The following is a 24,159-nucleotide window of genomic DNA, read 5'->3' on the forward strand; positions in this document are numbered from 1 at the left end:
AGGGAAAGTTGTTTCGGGATATAGGAGACGTGGTTTGGTCCCTTCACACCTCTATCATCGATTGTTGGCTCATGTCTCAGACCTGTTTTTATTCTCTCTTAGCTTCATTTACTCATGTGTGGTATGGGGTATTACCAGCTATTCTACCAACACTGGAGGCTACAAGCAGACCTAAAATCCTTATGTTCTGGGATTCTATGATAGAGTGTGAAATACCTTTACTTCTAATGCTGACAACCTGTTTCTTGAATAGAAATCTGAAGGCAGAGATCATGTTTTTCCCTGCATTTTGTTTATAGCCGCTGGCACTCATAGGACCCTGAATAAATATTATGTAATAATGAAAATAGAGAGTGAAGGCTGCTTGATTATTATATGAGAATGGTAATTGGATCTTTACATCTTAATCACAGATTAGAAAAGATTTCTTGGGGATAAAAAAAAACCATAGAAACCAGATAATGACTGCTTAGAGTTTCTCCAGTGTGCTGTGCCACACTTGACATAAGCCAGTTTATGTATGGTCACAACAGCCCTGCAAAGAAAATCATTCCCTTCAGCTACATGAAGATGCTCATTACAAGAATTTTTTTTTTTAAGGAAAATAATGGAACCATGGTACAGAGGCAGCACACCCAGAATCCATTCTTTAGCCTGCTAACCCCTGCTGCAACTTTGATGGGAGAAACAGAGCCTTTTGTAGGTGGCTATTAGATGATGCTATTCCGTGTTCTTCTTGATTATGCACAGCAGCAGGCAGGGGGTCTGTTGGACCCTACTTGGACATTAACACATGATGATTAAGCATCCTTTTGTTGGAGCTCCAAAAACCGGTTGTGAACTGACTTCATGGAGACCAAGAAAGAGCCTGCAGACCTTCAGCAGCTCTTCTAGACCTAGGGACTGTAAAATTCTCTGGAGATGGAGACCCCGGGGTTTTTCCTCACATCCTCTGCCACGAGGGAAACTTTGTAGAATGTGGCACTCATGTTCAGAAAGTCAGAAAGGAACCTCCACGTGACAGAGACGGAATGAAAACCATACTGTTCAGAGAGCCTGGTGTACTGGCTCCGTGATGATAATTAGGCTCTGAAAAACCCCAACTCTCAGTCATCTTTTAAATAACGTGATTTTGTAACTTTAAGTATCAGTGACAATGGTATATGTTCTGGCTTTAAACTTCATGGGTTTGGATGTTTTCATCGGTGAGGGTTCATTTTCCTCTTTTACCACTTCCTTTATGTTATTTTCTTTGTTTTCGTCTTTGCCTGGTAATTATTTGCTCCACATTTTGTAAAAGAACTGGCCAGACCCATCCCTTTTAATTGATATAAAGTAACAGTCTTTAGGGCAGGGTAAAGATGAAAGTCTGGTGCTACAGGAAGGAGCAGCACACAATCGGGAATAAAATTTGTCCTAGGAACAAGCTCTAATGACATCTGCAAAACTGAGGCTGTCGCATGCGGATCCCCCACCCCCTGCCCCCATCAACCAGCTTTCTGAATTTGGCATGCTTTCTTTATCTCACAAATCTTCTCATCTGCTCAGGGCTATTTCTTATTTTCTTCAAATTACTCAATCAAGAAAACTCCCTTTTTTGGTGGGAGTAAGGTATGTCTAATTATCTGGTCCAGGAAAACCATCTGCCGAGTTATTAGCTCAGTGTTGTTGAACAGTACAAGCGACATGAGGATTTCTGATGGATGCTCACAGCCTCTCCGGCTCTTCCTCCCCCACCCCTCACTTCTCTCTCTTCTTTTCAAAGCTTAGTTGATAACCACAGAACTTCAGAAACATTTTCTAGACCTTTGTTTGGGTAGCTCTCCCCTGGATTAAAAAAATACCTCTTTTAATGATATTTTTCTACTTACATCATATTCTAGGAAATGTAGTTTGTAGATTTTTTTTAAACCAGTTGTTTGCTATAGAACTTTGCTAGAAGAATATCCTGCTATTTTAAGCATTTTTTTTCCATTGAGGAACAAAAAAGAAAATATTTTTTAAATGTAACTAATCAAAGAGAGATAGACTTATGGGGTGGATAAACCTCACAATTTATTCAACAATCTGCCTACTTTAATAGATGAAATAAGACATTGTTATCCTTCAGTATGATGATCAACTGTGACTAAGGACACACAAAACAATCCTGGTTTAAACTAATACTTATCCAATGTTAATGTGCTTAGGAATAATCTAAAAATCTTGTTAAACTGTAGTTTCTAATTCAGTTAGTCTGGGTGGGGCCTAAAGATCTTCAGTTCTGACAAGCTACCAAGGTGCTGATGATGCTGGTGGGTTGTGAACCACACTTTGAGTAGCAATGATATGGGAAAGTTTCTTTCTTATGTAAAATCTAGAGCTAGAATGCTGAGGGCTGGTAAGGCAGGCAGCACCTTACTTTATGCCTTTCACTTTCACATTCCACCATCTGTTAGGTGTGCCCTTCATTCTTATCTTCCATGATATAGCGTCCCTGTTCCAAGCAGCAGGATGGAAGAAATGGGATGGGAGCCGGAGCCGAGGAACATACCAGTATCTCTCAAGAAATGTTTTCGGGGACACCTGGGGGGCTCGGTTGGTTAGGTGTCCGACTCTTGATTTCAGCTCAGGTCATGATCTCAGGGTTGGGAGATCGAGCTGGGCATGGGGTTCAACACTGAGCATAACAGCCTGCTTAATATTCTCTCTCTCTCTCTCTCTCTCTCTCTCTCTCTCTCTCTTCCTTCTGCCCTTTCCCCTGCTCATGTGTGCACGTGCATGCTCTCTCAAAATATAATAATAATAATAATAAAGAGAAAAAAAAATGTTTTTGGAATCTACCACATGAAATTTCAAATATATTCCAATGATTAGAACTTGCCACTTGAGCACATCCAAGTGAGGGGAAAGCTTGGGAAATGTAGTCTTTCTTCTGAACGGCTATGTGCCCAAATGAAAATTCCCATACTTTTGAAGAAGGGGAGTGTGGGGACAAGGTCAGTGGGACATGACTAGCAGTTTCTTCCATAGACCAGAGTGAGAAAATCGTTTTCCAAAGGTCACATAGAAAATGGCAGCCCACAGATTAATTGTAACTAATATGTGCATAGAACTTTACAGTTGCTATCATACTTTATGTCTCAGGCTCATTCAGTTTTCATAACTCCTCTGTAGTATGAGCTTGAAGTTTTGGTTTTAGGAGCTGAGGTTCGTAATGGCTGAGGGACTCACCCTGACTGCCCTCTTTAAAATTGTAAATTCCTCCTTCTTCGCTCTTCCCTCTCCCTCATTCCTGATCCCTCTTACCAGGTTTTATGTTTTTCTTTGTTCCATTGACTAACCTTCCAAAATACTCTGTGCTTTTCTTATTTATTTAAAAAAAATGTTTAATGTTTATTTTTGAGAAAGAAAGAAAGAAAGAAAGAAAGAAAGAAAGAAAGAAAGAACGAACATGAGCAGGGGAGGACAGAGAGGGAGGGAGACACAGAATCTGAAGAAGGCTCCAGGCTCTGAGCTGTCTGCACAGAGCCCAACGCAGGGATCGAACTCATGAACCACGAGATCATGACCTGAGCTGAAGTCGGACGCTTCACCGACTGAGCCACCCAGGCACCCCTATACTTTTCTTATTTGATTGTCAGTCTCCCTGTGTTAGGAGGTAGGCTCCATGAGACCTTTGTTTTGTTCACCAGTGCATCCTGAGCTTGACCCATGGCAGGATGCTCACTGTGTAATTTTTTAATGAATTAATAAATGCAGGTGCCAAAGCCTGTCTTTAAATAATATCTGTTGTCCCCAACTGTGGTGCTCTGTGCTTTGTGCCATATGCCTCCTCTATTAGGGCTCCTGCTAATGTTCCGGCGTCTGGCACTCCTCTATCTTGCCTCAGAAACTTGCCCACACTCAACTTGTTGACTTACTCTTTGTCATTGTGCAGGTCATTCAACATTACTCACACCTTGGATTCTCCCTAGACCACAGTCCCCGGCTAATATTTCCTGAGAAGCCACGTATACCACTAGAAAAACAAAATTAAGCAAAGCGATAAGAATGGGTTATAAAACCAGCCTTTTCATTATACTTAGTCTCTGCCCTCAGGCTTAGATAAGGCTACTGAAATTTACTGGTGGGACGGTTTTTAAAGCATATTGAGTTCCAGCTGAGGATATGAAAAAGGATTGTTTCTGATCACAATCCAATCTCAAGATTACCATTTGCTTCCCCTACCTAATATAATGTAATACAATCATATGATAGCCTATTAGAATAGTTGGTTCATTCCACCAGGTATTTTCACTTAATCTTTCTTTTTCCAAGATTGTCAACTTCTTGACAGGCAAGGTCCTATTCAGATTTATGATGCAAGTTCAGCCCAATATGTCCTGAGCTCCTTGTATTTTACCAAGCCCCTTAATCCTCACTCAACACTATAAGGTAGGCATGTTACACATGCAAAAACTGAGTCTGAGAGGGGAAGAATTTGCCCAAGGTTATATGTCAATTAAGTGGCATATGGCAATTAATCACATATGGAAAGTAATTCTACCTGAAGTCGTCCAACATTTAAATCTTTCTCTTTTTCTTTTTTATACCTGAGCTTCCTAAGTTTTTATATCTACATATCTTTCTACCCAGCACCCAGCCCAGTGCCTTGCTCCCAGCAGATTCTGAATGAATATTTAATAAATACAAATATATGAATAGCTTTTCCTGTGGGAAATATCTTGCTTTGAATGTGTGAGCACAGATTAGGGACAAGCATCCTAGATCTATGTTCAGGAAGCCTTTATTTGTGCTACCAGTCAGGCAAAAGTAAGTCAATTAATCTCTCTGTCTCCGTTTCCTGGCATGTAATGTGGGAATGGGCATGAAAGCCCAAGAGGGTGTTGTGAGATTAATTAGTTAAAATGTATACCCTGCTATATAAATGCTAATTGCTGTCAGGAGCGTGGGTTGGATTTTCCAGTGACTTGGCTTTGGGAAGCTTTGCACATTCCATTAGTCCTCTGTGCCACCCAGCCTCAGCCTTAAGAAATCCTTTGGCTGAGGGAAATGATGACTTTGTGGCTCCCCATGTCGAGGGGCCAGTTGAGAGAGGACTTCCACTGTGGAGCACACCGGGTAAGAAGGGACATTTTAAACAAAAAAGTAATTCGCTCTGCCAATAATTTGCTAAATTCCCTTTGCTGTTATTAGAGACAAATATATTTGCATAGCAGCCTTTTCCCCAGTCTTTTCTTCAGCTGGTGCCTGCAGTGAGTCATATAATTAATTTGGTATTACATGACACTCCAGCCTGTTGCCATAGATTTTATTTTTATTTGTTCATTGAATAATTTAAAAAGCTCCAACAAAATACCCTCGGGTGGCTGGCGAGGGAAACTTAAAAACTCAGAGAACAAATTTCAAATGGACAAACATCCCAAAGAAAAATCTCATAATACCTTTTTTTTTTTTTTTTTTTTTTTTTTGGCTAATGTTTAGGAATGCCGATATGTGTATTTTTCAGTCCCTGTTGTAAAGGAGGCTGATTCACTTTATAGATATGTTTACTTGGCCCATGGGACAATCTGTAAGGGAGATACCTAGTAGGTATAGTGATTTATTTGCCACTTTAAGATGAATTGCATTTAAATTGATTGAAAAGATTTTAAGTCTATGGAATCGGCCAAAAATCTAAGTGATTGATCTGCATTTAAATTTTAGTATGTGAGGGACTTTAACAAAAGCTGTTTTAAAATGTGTCTGCTCTTGATGTATTAAGTTATGCGATAAAAGGAGAATCCTGCCTTTTGTTAGTTAAGGTAGAAATACTAGTTAGTGTAAGAAAGATGGAAATACTAGTTACTGTAACAATATGCCCCCCACATCTCAGTGGCTGAACGCAGTAGAAGTTGATTTCTTCACTCAATCACAGCCCCCTGAAAGTGAGATGGCATTTCCAAGGAGCTCTGCTCCAAACAGTGGCAGGGATCCAGGCTCCTTCCATCTTGTGATACTATGTTATTCAAAATTTTCTGGCCCTCAGGGACTCCATGTGAGGGAAGGAGAAAGCTTCGTAGGTTAAGCTGGGAGTTTCAGGTTAAAACATTTCCAGCTGCATCCATTGGCCAGAACCAAACCAAATGGCCCCAATTCAGTTGCCAAAGATATGTAGTTTCCATATGGGCCAAGGGAAACCAGGGTTCAGGAACATTAAGCCGGTCTCTGCCACATCTGCCCCAGTGGTCACCGGAGTTCCATGTCCTACTTCCTCCTCGGTTGGTCTGAGTACATGCTTGCGGTTGAGATGTCGCACTCGCGGTCTGCTCATCCCCCTTTTCACAGTCTGCATTCTCCTACTTTTACAAAAGAAAAATGGACCTGTCACTTATCATCCATCTTACTATTCATCATTCCCAGGACTGTAAAGACCTCCAGGCACCAAACAAAGTGACAATTTGTAATATTGGTGTCAGGAAGTCTCCTTTAATCAAGGTACCATTAACCCTCAGAAGGGTCTCCTCTTTCTGTCTGGTTTACCAGGGTTCCTGTTATGACAGTCATGGCGTGAGAACTGCTGTCTACTGGCCCAAGTTGGGGTGATCTGAATTGAGACGTATTAGAGAGCAGAGTTGCAAGAAGGATGTTAACTTTCATTTGATAGCCTTGCCTCTACCATCATCCACATGTGGACACATAGAAAGACCTCTTGAGGGAGGTGCCTGTAGGAACAGCCTAAAGCATATTTTTATGAAATACACAAGGCAGGAGCATCTTTTCCCTTCAGGTGACAAACAGTGTGGTGACGTTCCAGATACCATCAGCAGCCCAGCTGCCTGTCACTCTTTTTCTTTTAAACTATACCTTATAATTCAAAAGTGAATGACTGCCGTGCCAAAGCACACTGATACAAATTTTGGAATTAAAAAGTGAAATCAAGACTTTTTTTTTTGTCCTAACGGAAAGTTAATATGATTAGGGTGGTGAAACACGGAGATTGGCTTTGCCAATTGTATTGCATGATAGGTACGCGCTCCCTTCCTTCCTACCATCTTTACTTCCCTTTTTTCTTCTAATTATTAGGTTAATTATGTTCAAAGAAATCACACACAGAGATTTTTTTAAGGCCAATATATTAAAAGGTTTACACCAAAATAATTGTACTCTTTCTGCCTAAAGTTGCCTCACATCTGCTAGCTCTTTTCTTCAGAAGCCACCACTTTTAGGTATTTTATTGATTTCTTCTGGCATTTCCTATCTATATTTTGCTAATCAATTTGTGCCTATTGTCATTTTTCATGTAGCCAACTCTTTCATGTAGCATTATTTTTTTTTTCACTTTTTTTTTTTTTTTTTTAACGCTTACTTATTTTTGAGACACAGAGAGAAACAGAGACAGGGGAAGGGCAGAGAGAGAGGGAGACACAGAATCCAAAACAGGCTCCAGGATCTGAGAGTCAGCACAGAGCCTGACACAGGACTCAAACCCACAAACTGTGAGGTCATGACCTTAGCCGAAGTCGGACGCTTAACCGACTGAGCCACCCAGGCGCCCCTCACTTTTTACTTACAGTAAATGAGATTTCTCTCTCTTAAATGGCCGTACCCTCTCCTTTATTTACCCATTCTTCTCTACATATGTGCTACAATATTTGAATCAATTATCATTTAATTAATATGCCTTCACATATTAATGAACTACGATTATGTTTACTTTCTTACTTTTGGAAGTTATTAATTGCCTTGCCTTCATAGGCTCACTTTAATTTGGATCTTCTGGATAACTGTTTCATACTTTACAGTTGCCTTTCAGCATAATTTTCCATAGCGCTAATTTCATCAGGTAATTTATTAGTTACAATTATTATTATTTTTTTAATTGGAGATTTCCATCCCCTTCTACTTACCCTGGTTCATCACCAAGCCCTGCTGCATAGCTGTGTGCCTAGAATCTCCTTCATTGTTATTCTGGAGATTCCTTTCCCCTCTGTCTTGAACTGGATCCCTTCTTCCTCTATCCCATAATTTGCTTTTTTTCCCTCTCATTTTACTAACACAAATCCCTCAGAAGCCTCATGATAAAGAGCATATGGGAAGTAAAATTACTGAGTCTTGATGTGCCTGAAAATGCCACCTTCACACTTGATTGTTTCCTTGGGTTTAGTTTCAAAATTGAAAATAATTCCCCTTCACATACATTGCTTCATTATCTTCCAGTTTCCAATCTTGTTTTTGAAAGTTCCAAAGCCATTCTGATCCCTGGTCTTTTGTAAGTGACCATTTTTTTTTTTTTTTGGTCTCCTTTCTTACTCTCTGGTTCTTTATAGCATCTTCTCTTTTTCCAGTTTAAAAAAAAAATAGTTTTGTGGTGTAAGTCTGTTTTCATTGACTTATTTAATTGATGGTTCTCTGCTTTCTGTTTTTTTTTTCCTTTGTTTTATGTCATCTACATCAAGGGGCCCAAGTTAAAGGAGGCTCAATCCCTGTGCTTTTATATTTGCCAAGGCAGACGAAAAGGGAACATGATAAAATATGCTCTAGCCCTTAAAATAATCAACACAAGTGACACTCACTACATCATATTGGCCAAATTTAGTCACATGGCCTCTCCTTCAGAGGGGCGGAAAAGTGGAGTCTTCAGCCTAGAAGAGAACCTGGAAATATTGGGTGAATGGCACTGGTGATTCCTTATCTCAGGGCTGACAGTTCCTTCTGGGTCTTTTTTGCATTCAGAATTGTACATTGGTATGCTCTCCAGCCTTCCGTGCCGGTTTAGGATTTGTCTGTTTAAATGTGCTGAACTGATTACAACTTGTCAATTTTGATGTTGTTCCTGTCTTTTTTCCTATTCTTGCTATTACTTGGGGTTATGTCTTGAAACATTATTTTAGTTTCAGTGAAGTTTCAGAAAGGAGTGAAATTGGTTGCATGTATTCAATCTGACATATGTATCTGAAAAACTACAGTTGTAATTTCCTATAAACTGAATGAGCTGATTCTGCAACTTTTTAACTTTAATGAAAATGTATTTCAAGAATCTGGTAAGATAGATGTTTTATTTTAAAAAATTACTATCATATTTGGATTGGTGTGGACAACATTTTGATCTTTCCCATTCTTTCTTTGTATATTGGATTTTAAGAGGTATTTCTAAATAAAAGCATAGTGATTATAAATAATAGTAATTTGTTGAGTCTTGGAAAAGCCAGTTTGTTAAATTTCTCAGAGATCTATTACTTAAGGATTTACTGCTTACAAATTCTTCTGCATGTCACATGGCTTCCAATTCTTTCTTTTATCAAAATTAAAGTAGCCACAAATTTAGTTGTTCTCTTGGTTATCTGCTGCCACAAAAATGTTGCCTTGACAAACAACCACAAACTTTAGTGGTGAACTTCATTTTATTTATTACACATGTGGTTTGCTTGTGAGTCTGTTACGTAGATACCTTTGCCTGGGCAGATCTAGGCACTAAATCAGGAGACATGGGAAGAACCGAGAGTCTTGAGGGTTGTCTTTTCAGTTACAATTTTCCCCGTAGAACCTCCTCTGTTCCCACAGGGGTGAAAGAGCACATGATTTCTTTTTCAGGTGAGATTCTCCATCATACCTTATAGGGTACAATAGGATCAAGTTATAAGATCAAATCATTATCCAAGAGGTAATCAAAAGATGATAAAGGAAGGTAGAGAAATAATTTCTTCATACCACAGGTTTCTATTACATGCAATTATTATTATTATTATTATTATTATTATTAAAGTTTGCTTATTTATTTTGAGAGAGAGAGAGAGAGAGTGAGAGAGAATGCAAGTGGGGGAGGGGCAGAGAGGGGGAGAGAGAGAGAATCCCAAGTAGGTTGTGCACTGTCAGTGCATAGTCCGACGTGGGGCTCAAACTCACCAATTGGGAGATCATGACCAGAACTGAAGTTAGATGCTTAACTGACTGAGCCACCCAGGATCCCCATAGGACATGCAATTATTACGGAAGGGTTACTAAACCTGACCAGAGAAGAGGGTTCCTGGAATTGATTGGGTGTCCTAAGGGGAAGGTATGTTCTTTGCAGCCCTTTAAGATGAGATGATTCACCAGCCTTTCCTTTCTTTTCTGATCGTTCCAGAGCGCTGTGATGACTGGGGACTAGACACCATGAGGCAGATCCAAGTGTTTGAAGATGAGCCAGCTCGCATCAAATGCCCGCTCTTTGAACATTTCTTGAAATACAACTACAGCACAGCCCATTCAGCTGGCCTTACTCTGATCTGGTATTGGACTAGGCAGGACCGGGACCTGGAGGAGCCAATTAACTTCCGCCTCCCTGACAACCGCATTAGTAAGGAGAAAGATGTGCTCTGGTTCCGACCCACCCTCCTCAATGACACGGGCAACTATACCTGCATGTTAAGGTAGCCTGATTCTTGGTGGTGACTTTCTCTTTTCCCTTTAGTTCCTGGGCTTTTTTCCAGATGATGCATCTGCTATGAAGCTGGGGAGGGGAAGGAAGCATCTAGAAAGAGTTAGTTACACCTCACCTCAGTGGCTTAGCAGAGGTTGTCTGAAAGAGGTGCGCAGAGAAAATGGCTGTACTCCTGAGAATTTTCTTTATAACTGGTTCCTTTTCAAACCCTGGCATATATCAGGATTATCTAATGCTGGAATCTTGTTTATTTGTTCCTTTTCCCTGATATTAGAGCCTGCCTTCATTTCTGCCCTACCTGGAGGCATTCATTTCCCTAGACAATGAGGAGGGCGGGGACTAGAACCCATATATATCTGTTATTCTTGGCATCTTTCAAAATTCCAGGCACAGAATAAAGCCTTTGGATGCCTTATGGAAGAAAGAGTATTTGGGAACCATCAAATATATTTAGAGCAATGCCTTTCAAATTTTTTCACCAAAATCCCCTAGGAAGCAAATAAACACCATATCATTGGGAATCGAAGAATGTAACCCAAAGCACCCTACCAACACTGCAAAATTTCTTTCAAATCAATATTTTTAATCTTGAAAGTTCATGTAGATTTTGCATTTTACTACATAATATGCCCATTCTATTATTATTTTAATTAATATTAATTAACAGTTTTTTGCTCTGAAAAAAAATCTTTAAAAAACTGAGCTCCCTCTGAAGAATAATAATTTTTATTTACTTATTTATTTATTTATTTATTTATTTTTAAGTTTTTTAATGTTTATTTATTTTTGAGAGAGAGAGACAGACAGAGAGCAAGTGCAGGAGGGGAAGAGAGAGGGAGACACAGAATCCAAAGAAGGCTCCAGGCTCCCAGCTGTCAGCACAGAGCCCAACGCGGGGCTTGAACTCACGAACCTCGAGATCATAACCTGAGCCGAAGTTGCACAAGACACTACCTGAACCACCTAGGCGCCCCGAGAATAATCATTTTTTAAATGTTTATTTATTTATTTTGGGGGAGAGAGAGAGAGTGTGCAAGCATGGTAGGAGCAGGGAGTGGGAGGGAGGCAGAGTGAGAACCCCAAGCAGGCTCCATGCTCAGTGCATAGGTGGATACAGGGCTCCATCCCATGACCCTGAGATCATGACCTGAGCCAAAGTCAAGAGTCAGACATTTAACCAAATAAGCCACCCAGGCAACCCTAGAGAATAATCATTTTAAGGCTTAGTTCTCTGGCTACTTTTTTCCCAAGATCCCCTTTTAGCATCCAGGCTTTACTTTGTTGTTTAAATTTCCATCTGGCTTATGGCTTATAACTATTTTGTTTTTTTGGTTTTGTTTTTGTGTGTGTGTGTGTGTGTGTGTGTGTGTGTGTGTGTGTGTGTGTGTTTGTTTTGTTTTTACATAGTTTCTTGCTGTTTAATAGGTGCATTGGTTTGCTATGGCTACCAAAACAAAATACCGCAGACTGGTAACTAAATACTAGAAATGTGTGTTCTCACTGTTTGGGAGGCTAGAATTCCAAGATCAATGTGTCATCAGGGTTGATTTCATTTATCTCTTCTTGGTTCATACACGTCCATCTTCTTCCCATGTCTTCATAAGGTCTTCCCTATGTGTCATCTCTGTCCTATTCTCTTCTTCTAAGCACATCAGTCATATTGGATTAGGGCCCACCATACTCATTTTACCTTAATTACCTCTTTCAAGGCTTGTCTCCAAATATGGTCACATTCTGAGGTATTGGAGGTTAGGAATTCAACATAGGGATTTGGGGGACACAGTTTGGCCCATAATAGGGCTGAATGACATACCAGTACAACAGAGAATAACATAATGATAGATAATTCCACATCTTCTTCTGAGTGCCCCTTGTCTCTCATGGATATTAACTATTCTCTAATGGAGAAATATGACTATGTTTTCATATATTTAAGCTGTGTCGTGATGAAGTGAAAAAGGACCTTTTCTCTGTCACAAAGCATTTTCATCACTGTGGCCTTGGGAGTCCCTTGTAACTTCTGAAGGCCTATTTGAGATTTTCACCTGACTCTTTAGTTTTATTGGAGTGGACTCTAGACTAGCATGTGGGCTTCCAAGGAGCCTGTGTCCACTGTTCATGTCCCAAGACAGCGTTGTAGGAGAGTTTAAGACAGATTATAGTGGAAGGAGCACTGGATGAAAAGACACAGAAACTAGGCCATCTGCCCAGCCCTGACCCTACTTAGCTGGTGACCTCATGCAAGTCAGTATCTGATAACTTTGGTATCTGTATCCACCCAATGAGAAAATTAGCCTAAACTCCTTGACCTCCTTTTCATCTTTGACGGTTGTTAATCCATTAACATTCCACATGTAGTGGATATCAGGAAATACTTGGGAAGGGGTCATCAGTAGGTTTCTGGATGACCTTGTTGTCTACTCTGCATTTTAGTGTTTCATTATCTCTATTTCTGTTTCCTAATTGTCTAGAGCCCTTCCTCAAACTTTTCTAATCTTCTTTTACATTACGGGAGCAGTATGGCTGTTTAGGCCTGAGTATTCCTTAAATGTTACTTAGCAGTTTCCATACTTATCAGATGGCCATATATTCAGTTTATCTGTCTGCCAATATTCTGTGTCCCCAAAGAAAATCTAGAAGTGAACCTGTCTGGTGGGGACACCAGAAGCTTCCCACTGTCCTGAGGTGATTCCTAAATGAAGAATGACCTTAAACTGAACCATGTAAAATCAAAGGCCTGATGTATTTAAGGCCATAAATTAAGATTCATCCTCTAAGACTGAACCAATTGTATTCTTGCTTCAATGTCCCTCTTAAGATAACATCCATATTTTACTTTTGGAGCTGGAAAAGTCAGTCCCACCACTGTTCATCATTTCTTTAAAATCAGAGAATATATCTTACAAAGCTGAAAATTACCCTCTGTATAATTTCCAACTGTAGAATATTTCTTCCAGGGGTTGCCTGGGTGGCTCAGTCGGTTAAGTGTCCAACTCTGGGTTTTGGCTGAGGTTGTGATCTCATGGTTCTTTGAGTTCAAGCCTTGCATCAGGCTCTGCACTGTCAGTGCTTTGGGATTATCTCTCTCTCTCTCTCTCCCCCACTCCACTGCTCGTACTCTCTCTCTCTCTTTCTCAAAGTAAATAAACTAAGAAAAAAAAGAATATTTCTTTCACATGGTAGACCTTTTGCTTTTTGTAGGTAGAAATCAAAGCTGCCACTCTCTCTTCTCACCTTATTACCGTTGTCATAAGTCATCTTTAAACACCCCTCTTCTCATCTTGGAAAGGGGGGAATTGCATCTCCCTATTTCATTGTATTTAGTCTCAATTAATCAGTTAATGAATATCTAATATGTGTTTGTCACCTTACACAGAAATCACAAAACAAGGGTGAACAGTGAATGACCCATTTACCCATCACCCTAAGATCAGTTACTTTCATTATCTGTGTTCCCTTTATTGTTTTCCCATATGTAGATGCATGTATTACATTCATTCCATTTGTTTAAGAAACATTTATTCAGGGACGCCTGGGTGGCTCAGTTGGTTAAGCGTCCCACTTCGGTTCAGGTCATGATCTCGCAGTTCATGAGTTTGAGCCCTGCGTCAGGCTCAGAGACTGGAGCCTACTTCAGATTCTGTGTCTCCTCTCTCTCTGCCCCTCCCCTGTTCATGCTCTGTCTCTCTCTGTCTCTTAAAAATAAATAAATATTAAAAATAATATATTTATTCAGTGCCTTCTGAAAGTTTAGACACTGTATTACATGCAAGGAACAAAAGAAAATACACATGGTCGTGCCCTTGTTTGAACTATGATAAATTCAGTCAAGGGAATGTCTAAGGTGCGGGGTGATGGGAGGAGAAGAGCCCTGTCCAGGCAGATGAAATGACGTGTGCAGACATTCAAACACAAGTGCAATTCCCCAGTCTCCCTAAAAGGTAAATATTTCAGTGTATCAACAGTAGTTAATGGTGTCTGTTTTTATTTTGTGATGTCAAATTGGTACAGGAAATACCTCCATAATACATTTAATTCTTACATGAACTTACGGATAAATGAAATCTCCATATGTAGCATTATTTCCTTTAGCTCATTTCAATGGGATTGCTGCGTTAAATCAAATGAAAATGAGATTGCCAATTTACTGTGTATTTCTCTTTTCAGGAACACCACGTATTGCAGCAAAGTTGCATTTCCTCTTGAAGTGGTTCAGAAAGATAGCTGCTTCAATTCCTCCATGAAACTCCCAGTGCATAGACTATATATAGAATATGGTGTTCAGAAGATCACTTGTCCAAATGTAGATGGATTTTTTCCTTCCAGTGTCAAACCAACCATCACTTGGTATATGGTAAGCAAGCTCAAGAGCATTTTGCCTTCTCTAAAATGCCAATAACTGTTGAGTTAATGTAGAGAATGCCATTTTGCCCATCAGATTTCTTATTCTTCCTTAATAGCTTTATACAAATCTTTTATCACTTCCTCAGTTTGTGCCATTTTAAAGAAAGTGGTAGAGAATGCTTTGTCTCCATTCACCATCTCCCAAATTATATTCAGTGGATAACTAGAATTACTATATTTCTATTAATTTCGTATGAAATACCATTGGAGAAATGCCACATGCTTCTGTTGGCTGCTGAGTGAGGCCAGCAGCTGCCCGTTCTTTTGGTGTATTTCAACACCTTGATTAATCAACACTGTATTTTATTATTACTTGTGTGTGTGTGTTTATGTTTGCCCTCATTTGTGGACACAATCCTTCTGTGGTCTTTTGCACATCTAAGAGACTTGGAAATTGTTTAATCAAAAATGAAAGTGTTGGAGGTGGCCCCTGGGGTAGTGGCATTGTTGTTTAATGTCTTCAAATATCCACAGAAGCCAAGGCTAAACCCTCCTGGACCACATTTACATGTGTTTGTAAAACATGCATCTACTTATGGGAAAACCACACACAGAATCAGTGTCTAGGGAAGAGGGCAGATGGAAGTAATGTGGTACCTGGCAGACTTGACAATAGGGAACCCCCCAAAAGCCAGTGGTACTCACTGGAAAGTAAGGTGGGCCAATTTGAGAACAGCAGCTGAAATTAGGAAGAGTTATGCTCTCAAATAGAAGGTGAATCCAAGAGGCCCATAGTAAGAAGTTCTGAAGGGATTGAAATAGTCCAAGTGCCTTGTAACTCTGAATAAAATGCCACCTCCACTGAGGACAAGCTGCTGGGAGTGTGATCAAAAGTAAACAGAATCACTGGGGCACCTGGGTGGCTCAGTCAGTTAAGTGTCTGACTCTTGATTTCAGCTCAGGTCATGATCTCATGGCTCATGAGATCGAGCCCCACATGGGGCTCTGCACTGACAGCTTGGGATTCTGTCTCTCCATTTCTCTCTGCCCCTCTCACACGTGCATGAGCTCTCAATAAGTAAATAAATAAATAGATAAATAATAAACTTGAAAACAAATAAACAGGATCAGGACAATACAGAGGAAGAAAAGAGAAGGACCAGCTAAAAATGGAAGAGCAGAAGAGGCTCAGGAAATCTCAAGATCCTAGTTTGTAAGAGAGATCTCTGTGAAGTTAGAAAATCTGCCAACCTAAAAGCTCAGGGAAAACAAAACAAAACAAAACAAAAACAAAACAAAACAAAACAAAACCCTAACTTTACATAAAAATAAACAACAAAAAAAACAAGGGAAAAATCCCATTCAAAGTTATAAGAAAAAGGAGAATAAGAAGCAGAATAACATTTCTATCAAAGAAGAAAATGCATGCCAGAAGGACATAATATGACTTACTGTTTCAAAAATGAGCCACAAGACATTAAGAAATGATATAAGATGAGAAAGAATAACATAGCTAAATAAGAATTAGAAAAGTCCAGAAGTTATATAATTCAGTAAAAATTTAGAAAGAAGAAAATAAGTCATTTCATAAATGAAGCCTGAAACTAAGAGGAACATAATTGTAAATGAATGTGATAGGTAATGCCTTAATATGTACAGAAAGTAGAGTGGAGAAAATAACTTTAAATGGAAAATAAATGGTGAATAAAAATAAGGAAGCTAGAATGGATATGCCAGTAACACATAAAGTAGACTTTGTCGGAGATAAAGAGGACTTTTCAAAATAATAAAAGGGTCAGTTCATCAGGAAGCCATAAAAACAGTACGTGTGCTTCACAGCAGTGTGTCCAAATGCATGAAGCAGAAGTTGACAGATTTAAAGGAAGAAACAGGCAATTCATAATCATAGTTTAAAATGTTATCAGGGCACCTGGGTGGCTCAGTTGGTTAAGCATCCAGCTTCACTCAGCTCAGGTCATGATCTCACAGCTGGTGAGTTCAAGCCCTGCATCGGGCTTTGTGCTGACAGCTCAGAGCCTGGAGCTTGCTTCGGATTCTGTGTGTCTCTCTGTCTCTGCCCCTAACCCACTGGCATTCTGTCTATGTCTCTCTCAAAAATAAATAAACATTAAAAAAAATTTTTTTAAGAAATAAAAATAAATAAAAAATAAAAATAAATAAAATGTTAACATCTAACAGTTTAAGTCATTAATGAAATGACCTAGGAGCTAACTTTAAGAGTTTTCCATTGGTTGAAAATGGAACAATTTGAACTTCAGGAGGGATATTAGTCACAATGGGTTAAATCTTAAGAATTAAATTTAAATCTGTAAGTTCATACTATTTCAAAATAATCGGTCACTATTGGTGGATGATAGAAATCAGTTTGTTATCTTGAAAACTGGTAAAGGGAAAATATCAAGTATTTTTTCTGCCTTTTCTATAAGAAATGTGCACCGAGTAATGAAATAGTACAGAGAAGTGTGTTTTTATAAAAGCATATAATCATTTTGCAACCCCGAAAGAATTAATAAATCTAAGCATTAAGAATCAGTGACTGGTACCATCATAAGAAATCAAACAGCTGGACATATTCGTTCTTATGAAAGAATAAAATATCACCTATAATTGTTCCAAATGGATTAAACCTGAGTCTGATTTGGATCCTGCTGCCATTTTGCAGGATATATAGAGAAGAGGGGAATGTATTGATCTACACAATGAGTTTGCAGTCAGCAAAATCCATACTGGAGAATTCTATAGGCCTTGAGTTATTCAACAGATAAATTGCAAGAAAAAAGAAAGGAATGATGTGAAAATGTGTAGATTCAAAGAAACATATAAGACACATTTAAAAATGGTTGAGACTATAGTGTCTGTGGAGGTGATGAAATTATAAATGAAAACAAGAAAACAATTCTACTGTGAAAGTATAGATAATGGCCTCTTTGGGGGATAGTACAAGATCTGTGATTGACACGGGGCATGCAGAAACTTTTCAGGGGTGAGGAGTACTGTTCTATTCCTGGACCTCAGTGGTGGTTTGAAGGTATTTGCTTTACAATAATACATTAACTCATATATACATTGAAGTATTTTTTTATATCTATTTTATGTTATACTGAGAGGATTAAGAGAAAGGGAGGGAAAGAGGGAAGAAAGAGAATGAGAGAGAGAGAGAAAAAGACTGATTTCAGATATATAAAAACCAATTGCAGTATATGGACCTTCATTAAATTGTGTTTTATTCAAACAAACTCTAAAACAACCTAGGAGAAAATCGGGGAACTCTGAACACAGAATATTGATAATACAATGCGTTATTATTACTTTTTAAATTGTGATAATGTTACTACAGTTATGCTTGCAGAAGGGGTCTTGTCACTTGGAGATACACACAGATATATTTACAAGTGAAATTACAGAATGTCTGTCATTTGCTTCACAATAGTCTTGGGGTGCAGTGAGTAGGTGTAAATGAAGTAAGACATAGCCCGAATTGATACTTTTGAGGCTAGGTACAGGTACAGGGGATCATTGTGTATTCTATGATTGTAATGTTCTGTAGTAAAAAACATAAAAAAATGATTAAAAGAATCATATGAACAATTTTATATCAATAAGTGTAAAGTATTTTCCAGTTTTTTAAAAATGTATTCTTCTATTTACCTGCAAATGAGTTCTCTCATCTCTAACCCTGTTCACTTTTTCTGTACTTTGAATACTCAATAGTCTGAAAAACTTAATTTTATTTCCTTATGTATTCTATAATTTTCCTTCTTTTTTCTTGATACATTCCCGATGCCTGGCATGTCCCCTATTCTTTCATTAGAACATATCAAATTCTACTGTCTTCATATCAATGTTTGTTCCCTGTTCTCTCCAGCTATAGATAATTTTTCCCTGATATAATCCCACAGCTACTTATTTATGCCTGTCTCCATCTCACTTTTCACTTCCTTTATTGTTTTACAGTCATTTTTCATTTCATTTCATTACAGTCATTTTCAACAGCTGTTAAAGATCAATTGTATTCAATGAAATATGTCAGGGGGTTATAATCAATGAGATATATGTCCTGCCCTACATAGTTTCAAGAAGAGACCACAGTTTAATTCAGACAAGTTTATAAATAAGAATTCTTGGGGTCCATGGGTGACCCCAAGCATCTGACTCTTGATATCAGCTCAGGTCATGATCTGATGGTTTATGCAGTCGAGCCCTGTGCCAGGCTCTGCACTGAGAGTACGGAGCCTGCTTGGTATTCTTTCTCTTCCTCTGTCTCTGGCCCTCCCCTGCTCACATGCTCTCTTTCTCTCTCTCTCTCTCTTTTTCTCTCAAAATAAAAATAAAAATAAAAGAATTCTTACTCTTATCAAAAGTAGAATTCTAACTTCCACAAGAGTGACAAAGATCGTTAATGTTGGTTTTAAGAAGAGGGAGAAATTTACATGCCTGTGCCCTGTGAGACTATTTCTTGAGAGTAAAGTTATAGTACACTCATCTCTGTATTCTTAATGATTTCCAGATTTTTTGGTTTTCCTGGTTGGATGAATGCTGGTGCTATTAACCAAGGTATGAAACAGCAGGGCAGAAGTAGGTTTGGGGGGCAAGTAATGTATTTAGATAATGTCAGATGGAGTTAGAAGTGTCTGTGAGATACCTATGTGGCAGTGACCTGTAGGCAGTGGCTACGTGTGTATGGGTCTAGAGCTTAGAAGAAAAAGTCAAAGCTAGAGACAGAGAATTAAATGCATCTATATGATAGTTGAATCCCTTAAGAAAACAAAATAAAACGATAAGAGAAAAGGGCTAATGTGAAAATCTGGAGAGAATATTCATGGGTGAATAAAAGCAGGAAGCCTGGAAAGAAGATCAAGAAAAAAGTCATAGCAGTGAAACCATTGCCATGGCAGATACCCAACAATGTGCAGGTGACTAAAAAGGACAATCAGTAAGCAGACATCCTTTCTATTCTATGATTACGAAAAGGTTGCTACTGATGTGTGCTATACTGCTTTTTATTTCTCCATCTTGGAGTAATTGACACCTTTAATCCTAAGAGTTCTGCAATCTTGGGAGCAAAATCAGTGTTCTTAGAAGGGGCATTCTCCTACGCTGACATTGCTTTTCATTTTCTACCATCTACAGTCACTCCCTGCATCCATCTGGGTTTCTTGGCCCTCCTACAGTAACTCTCTCTCAGTTGTTATCAGCTGAGTTCCCTACGCTGACGTTGGAGAAATGGTCTCTTTTAGTAATAACTGTGAGGGTTAAAAGACACATTTATCAGTTCCAGCAAATTTGTTTTCCTGTTGGCAGAAAGGTGAAAACGAATGAATTGAAAGGAGGAAAAGGAGACTAACATTTCTTGCATTTTAGCGGTAAAATACATTGTACTGGGTACTTTATATGTTATATGTAACACTTACCACAATCCTTCAGGGTAGATATCATTAGGAACAAGAAGCTCAGAAAGGTAAACAAGAATAGCTGACATTTACCAAGCACAGGAATTTTTCCAAATGCTTTAATTATTTTCATTCTCTCAACATGAAGTAAGCTCTACTGTTCGCTCCATTATATCATTATGAAAACCCCCAAGTATATAGTGGTTGAGAGATTTTTCCAAGGTCCCAGAGCTATGAGCTAAGATTCAACCCTGTACAATCTATGTCAGGAGCCCATAGTTTTACACTATTTTATATAATTTACTCAAAACAACCCAGCCAATATTGTTAGAATCTGGAATTTCAAGCCACTTCTGTTGGGTTCTAAAGATTATACTCTTCAGAAATGACACAGAGAGAGCACTGCAGTCTTTATTTCTGGAGCATAAAGCATTTATTTTTTATTTTTTATTTTTGCATTTATTTATTTTTGAGACAGAGAGAGACAGAGCATGAACGGGGGAGGGACAGAGAGAGAGGGAGACACAGAATCGGAAGCAGGCTCCAGGCTCTGAGCCATCAGCCCAGAGCCCGACGCGGGGCTCGAAATCATGGACCGCGAGATCGTGACCTGACCTGAAGTCGGACGCTCAACCGACTGAGCCACCCAGGCGCCCCTGGAGCATAAAGCATTTCGAAGGGCAGAGCAGGCTTTGCACATGGATTAGGTTAAGGGAGTCTGTGGGCCATAAGGAAACCTGTGGAAATAGGGCCTTGGGGAAGTGAGAGGGGGCTCAGAAACCTGGGATTAGTGGGAGCAGAAGATCCAAAGTTTCTCTTTCAGAATTTCAGGGGACATGGGGCAGGCTTGACTTTTTCTTCTCTGCATGTCTTCTCTCCTCCTGTCTTTCTGCATGGCAGGGTTTTCTTCAGTCTGGGCCCAGAATTCATAGGTCTCTAATTCAACAACCCCGTGAGTTAAACTGATGTTCAGTAAATGTTTGTTGAACAAGCCAGGTTTTGTTACCAGCCTGGAAAGCAAACCATGGCTTGGAAGTGATTTACTGAATTTCAAATAGCCAGCTTATAAAAGAACTTCTGGAACAAAACACGTGTATAAATTGGAGGCTGCCTGTTTGTTCTCATAGGGACTTCCAAATACATAGGAATAAAGACACAGGTAAGTGTGATCCTGTTGTTGTTACTATTATTATTTATTCGGAGACCTAAGCTATAAAATATGGCGAGCCATCCTAACGTTTATACTACTGGATGATTCCTTGTTCTCATCAGTATAACTGGGCATGTGAACATTTTTTGACAGAGACACTTGTAGAAACCAAGGCAAATTTTCCCTTCTTACTGAGGATCAGAGGAACCACTTTAGTAGGTGTTTTGGATATTACATTTATGGCAGCTGCTGAAATGTTCTCAAGTGCTATTTAGCAGAATAGATATCATTCCGGATATCACTTTGCAAATAGCTGGTTTTCCTTGTACTCAGTGTGATCATTAAAATTGGGATATTACCTCCACCTCTAATTTTCAGTGTGAGATTAATCAGAATTGGCCAGATATTGTTTATAAATCTCTCAGAAAATTGAAAAACTTTTGCCTCTTTTGACAAAATGCCATCAGGAAAGCACATTTCTGAAAGCGTGCCAGGCTTGGCCTTCTTGTTGGCATGGCACGTATTGTTAAGTTAGTCCAAGGACTATGTAATAGACTTTATTTTAAGGTGTTTGTTTCAATTTGATCTGACATCTTAGTTTGGTTCGTTCTTTCTCTCTTTCCTTTCTTTATGGTCCCTATATAACGATTTTTAACCTTTGGTATAAAGGAAGTGTGTATCATATTTTCTTTCCAAGCCATACACATTTAATTCTATATATGCCTATATACATACACAGCATTTTACACATAGTTTGAGGGCTTCTGGGGAGTTAAGTTACATCCTTTAAACTTAAACCCAGTTCAAATATCTGTGAAGCCCTGAAGCTGACTTTAGCTGAATGAATCACCCACTCTGTATTTTGACAGCACTTAAATTATACCTCACCTTTGTTACTGTAATGACTGCACTTTTCTCTCCTGTCCTGGGTAGTGACCTCTCTCTTTCTATCCCTTGAATCACAAGCACACAGCACAAAACAGAGCCTCTGCACTCTGTATTTAGGAATTGATTAAATACCTGAATGAATTAGACCGGACTGGAAAATTCCATGGGAATAAGGGCCATTTCTGTTTTTACCGTCTACTGTGTGTGTGCCCATCTGCTAACATAGTACCTGTCACATAGGAAGGGTTTTGTAAATATCTGTTGCGTAAACAATGGATGACATAGTTCTGTTCCCTGGAAGTGACTCCAGTGTAGAACTCTTATAAAATTTTGTGAACAAGTATGATGCATCCAGACCAACCTGGATGCAGAAATGTCAGTAGATATTCCTAACCCATTATTTCTCAGTTAAACTCTTTGTATCCTCGCTTGCAGTTTCCCCATCTGTCCTACAGCTCACCCATCCCATGTCTCATATTTCTTGTATTCATCTTCTTGTTCTCATTTGCATACCGCTTGAACTTGAAACTCCACATCTTGAGCTTGCTTCTCTCATTCATATTTTTGACCACACAACACAAATGTATTGTGTAAATGTATTGCATGTTTACCGTGTGCCAAGCATTGGGCAAGTTGCTGCCCATGTGGATACAGTACTCATCTACCCCCTCTACCTGCCCCTAAGAGTACCTCTTGTAGAGGAAGAAATACACATGAAAAGAGATCACTACAATAACATTGGTGAAGGACTCACACAGAAGGCAAAATGCTGTAAGAGTGGAGGGGGTTCGTTCACACTTTTCCTTGTCCCTGGAGTGGCATCTCCCACGTCTCCCCTCCTCCTACAGAGGTGGTAATATTCTACTTAACCCTTTAAGAAGCCAATCCACATTTTCCTTCTCCATGAAATTTTTCTAAATGTTTTCTGTTTAATCTTTCCCCCCACTCCCCTACCCCAATATGCTTTCCACAGTATTTGTTGCAATTCTCCATTAGACTGCATACCTAGAGGTTAGGAACTGTATCTTCACCATTCTTGTGCTCTCATACAGTTCTTTAAAAGTTGTAGGTTGGTTAAATGGACATATTTGTCCCCTTTTACTCACAACATCCCCTAACTCACACCCCACACTTCAGCACCTGATTTATTTCCTCTCGAAGATCTCGAAGTCATTTCTTGTGTTGTTCTTTACCTATACATTGTGGTAGGTTGTCATGGCCACCACTATGTGTTGGAAAAGAATTTCTCCTGTCCAACTTCTCTCTTTTTAATTCAAAATGAGGAACTGACTGGTCAACTAAGTGGATGACTTGTTTTCTAGTCAGATAAGTGTTTGCTTCACAGTGGAAATCAATTTACCGTTAACCGTTTATTGTATTTGGAAACATTTTTTTCCCCTTTGGACACCTTTAGATTCTTGTTCAAATCTTTTTTTTTCCCTGGATTCCAAATAAATGATTTTGAAATATGTAGGATTTGTTTTTAGGAATAGCTTATTAGGTTTGAAAGTATCCTATGTGTATCAGGTGCATGTACCAAAGGGTCCAGAGATGCAATTGCATATAGGAAATAGAGTTCATCACACACTACAGGCTAAAGTTAATGGTTATTTATAGTTAAACAATGCCTCACAGGTCCCCCTACCATGCACATGCACATTTAGAATGTAAAATGTTTCTTTCATTTCCTTTGCGAACATGCTATAGGTCTTATAACTTAAAAATGGCTTTTTATTTCTTTTGGTTAAATCTAGCTAATTTAAAATATTTGAATGGTAAGCCTTTTCTGAATAGTGGATTAGACCCCAAACTTTCCCCTTGATTTTTATGTAATATTCCTTAATTCAAAATGCTTTCCTAGACAAAGAAGCTCTAAGAAAAACCTGTACCTGGTCGACATTTTTATCCTTTATGGAAAGAAGGGAAGAACTCACAAGAAAGCATACTTAGACCATTGACACACAGGCCCATTGAATACCTTT

General features: G+C 39.0%; 1 protein-coding gene across 2 annotated transcripts in view; it reads left to right on the forward strand.

Annotated features, from left to right (window-relative positions):
- The window catches only part of IL1RAP (interleukin 1 receptor accessory protein), a 124,811-nt gene that overhangs the window by 74,373 nt on the left and 26,279 nt on the right, over positions 1-24,159 (forward strand). Inside the window, exons 1-3 of one of the 2 annotated variants that reach the window (XM_047100088.1) lie at positions 7,713-7,807; positions 10,088-10,373; positions 14,552-14,738. In XM_047100088.1, the coding sequence (XP_046956044.1) occupies positions 10,117-10,373; positions 14,552-14,738 (444 nt within the window). In that variant the 5' untranslated portion in view covers positions 7,713-7,807; positions 10,088-10,116. Of the gene's footprint in view, positions 1-7,712; positions 7,808-10,087; positions 10,374-14,551; positions 14,739-24,159 lie in introns of those variants that run through there. The other variant, XM_047100087.1, reaches the window with a different exon arrangement.

The sequence above is a fragment of the Lynx rufus genome, unplaced genomic scaffold (genome assembly GCF_022079265.1).
Source record: "Lynx rufus isolate CCGP_SWC_20201006 ecotype Redwood Valley unplaced genomic scaffold, mLynRuf1.p SCAF_5, whole genome shotgun sequence".
NCBI classification, from domain to species: Eukaryota; Metazoa; Chordata; class Mammalia; order Carnivora; family Felidae; genus Lynx; species Lynx rufus.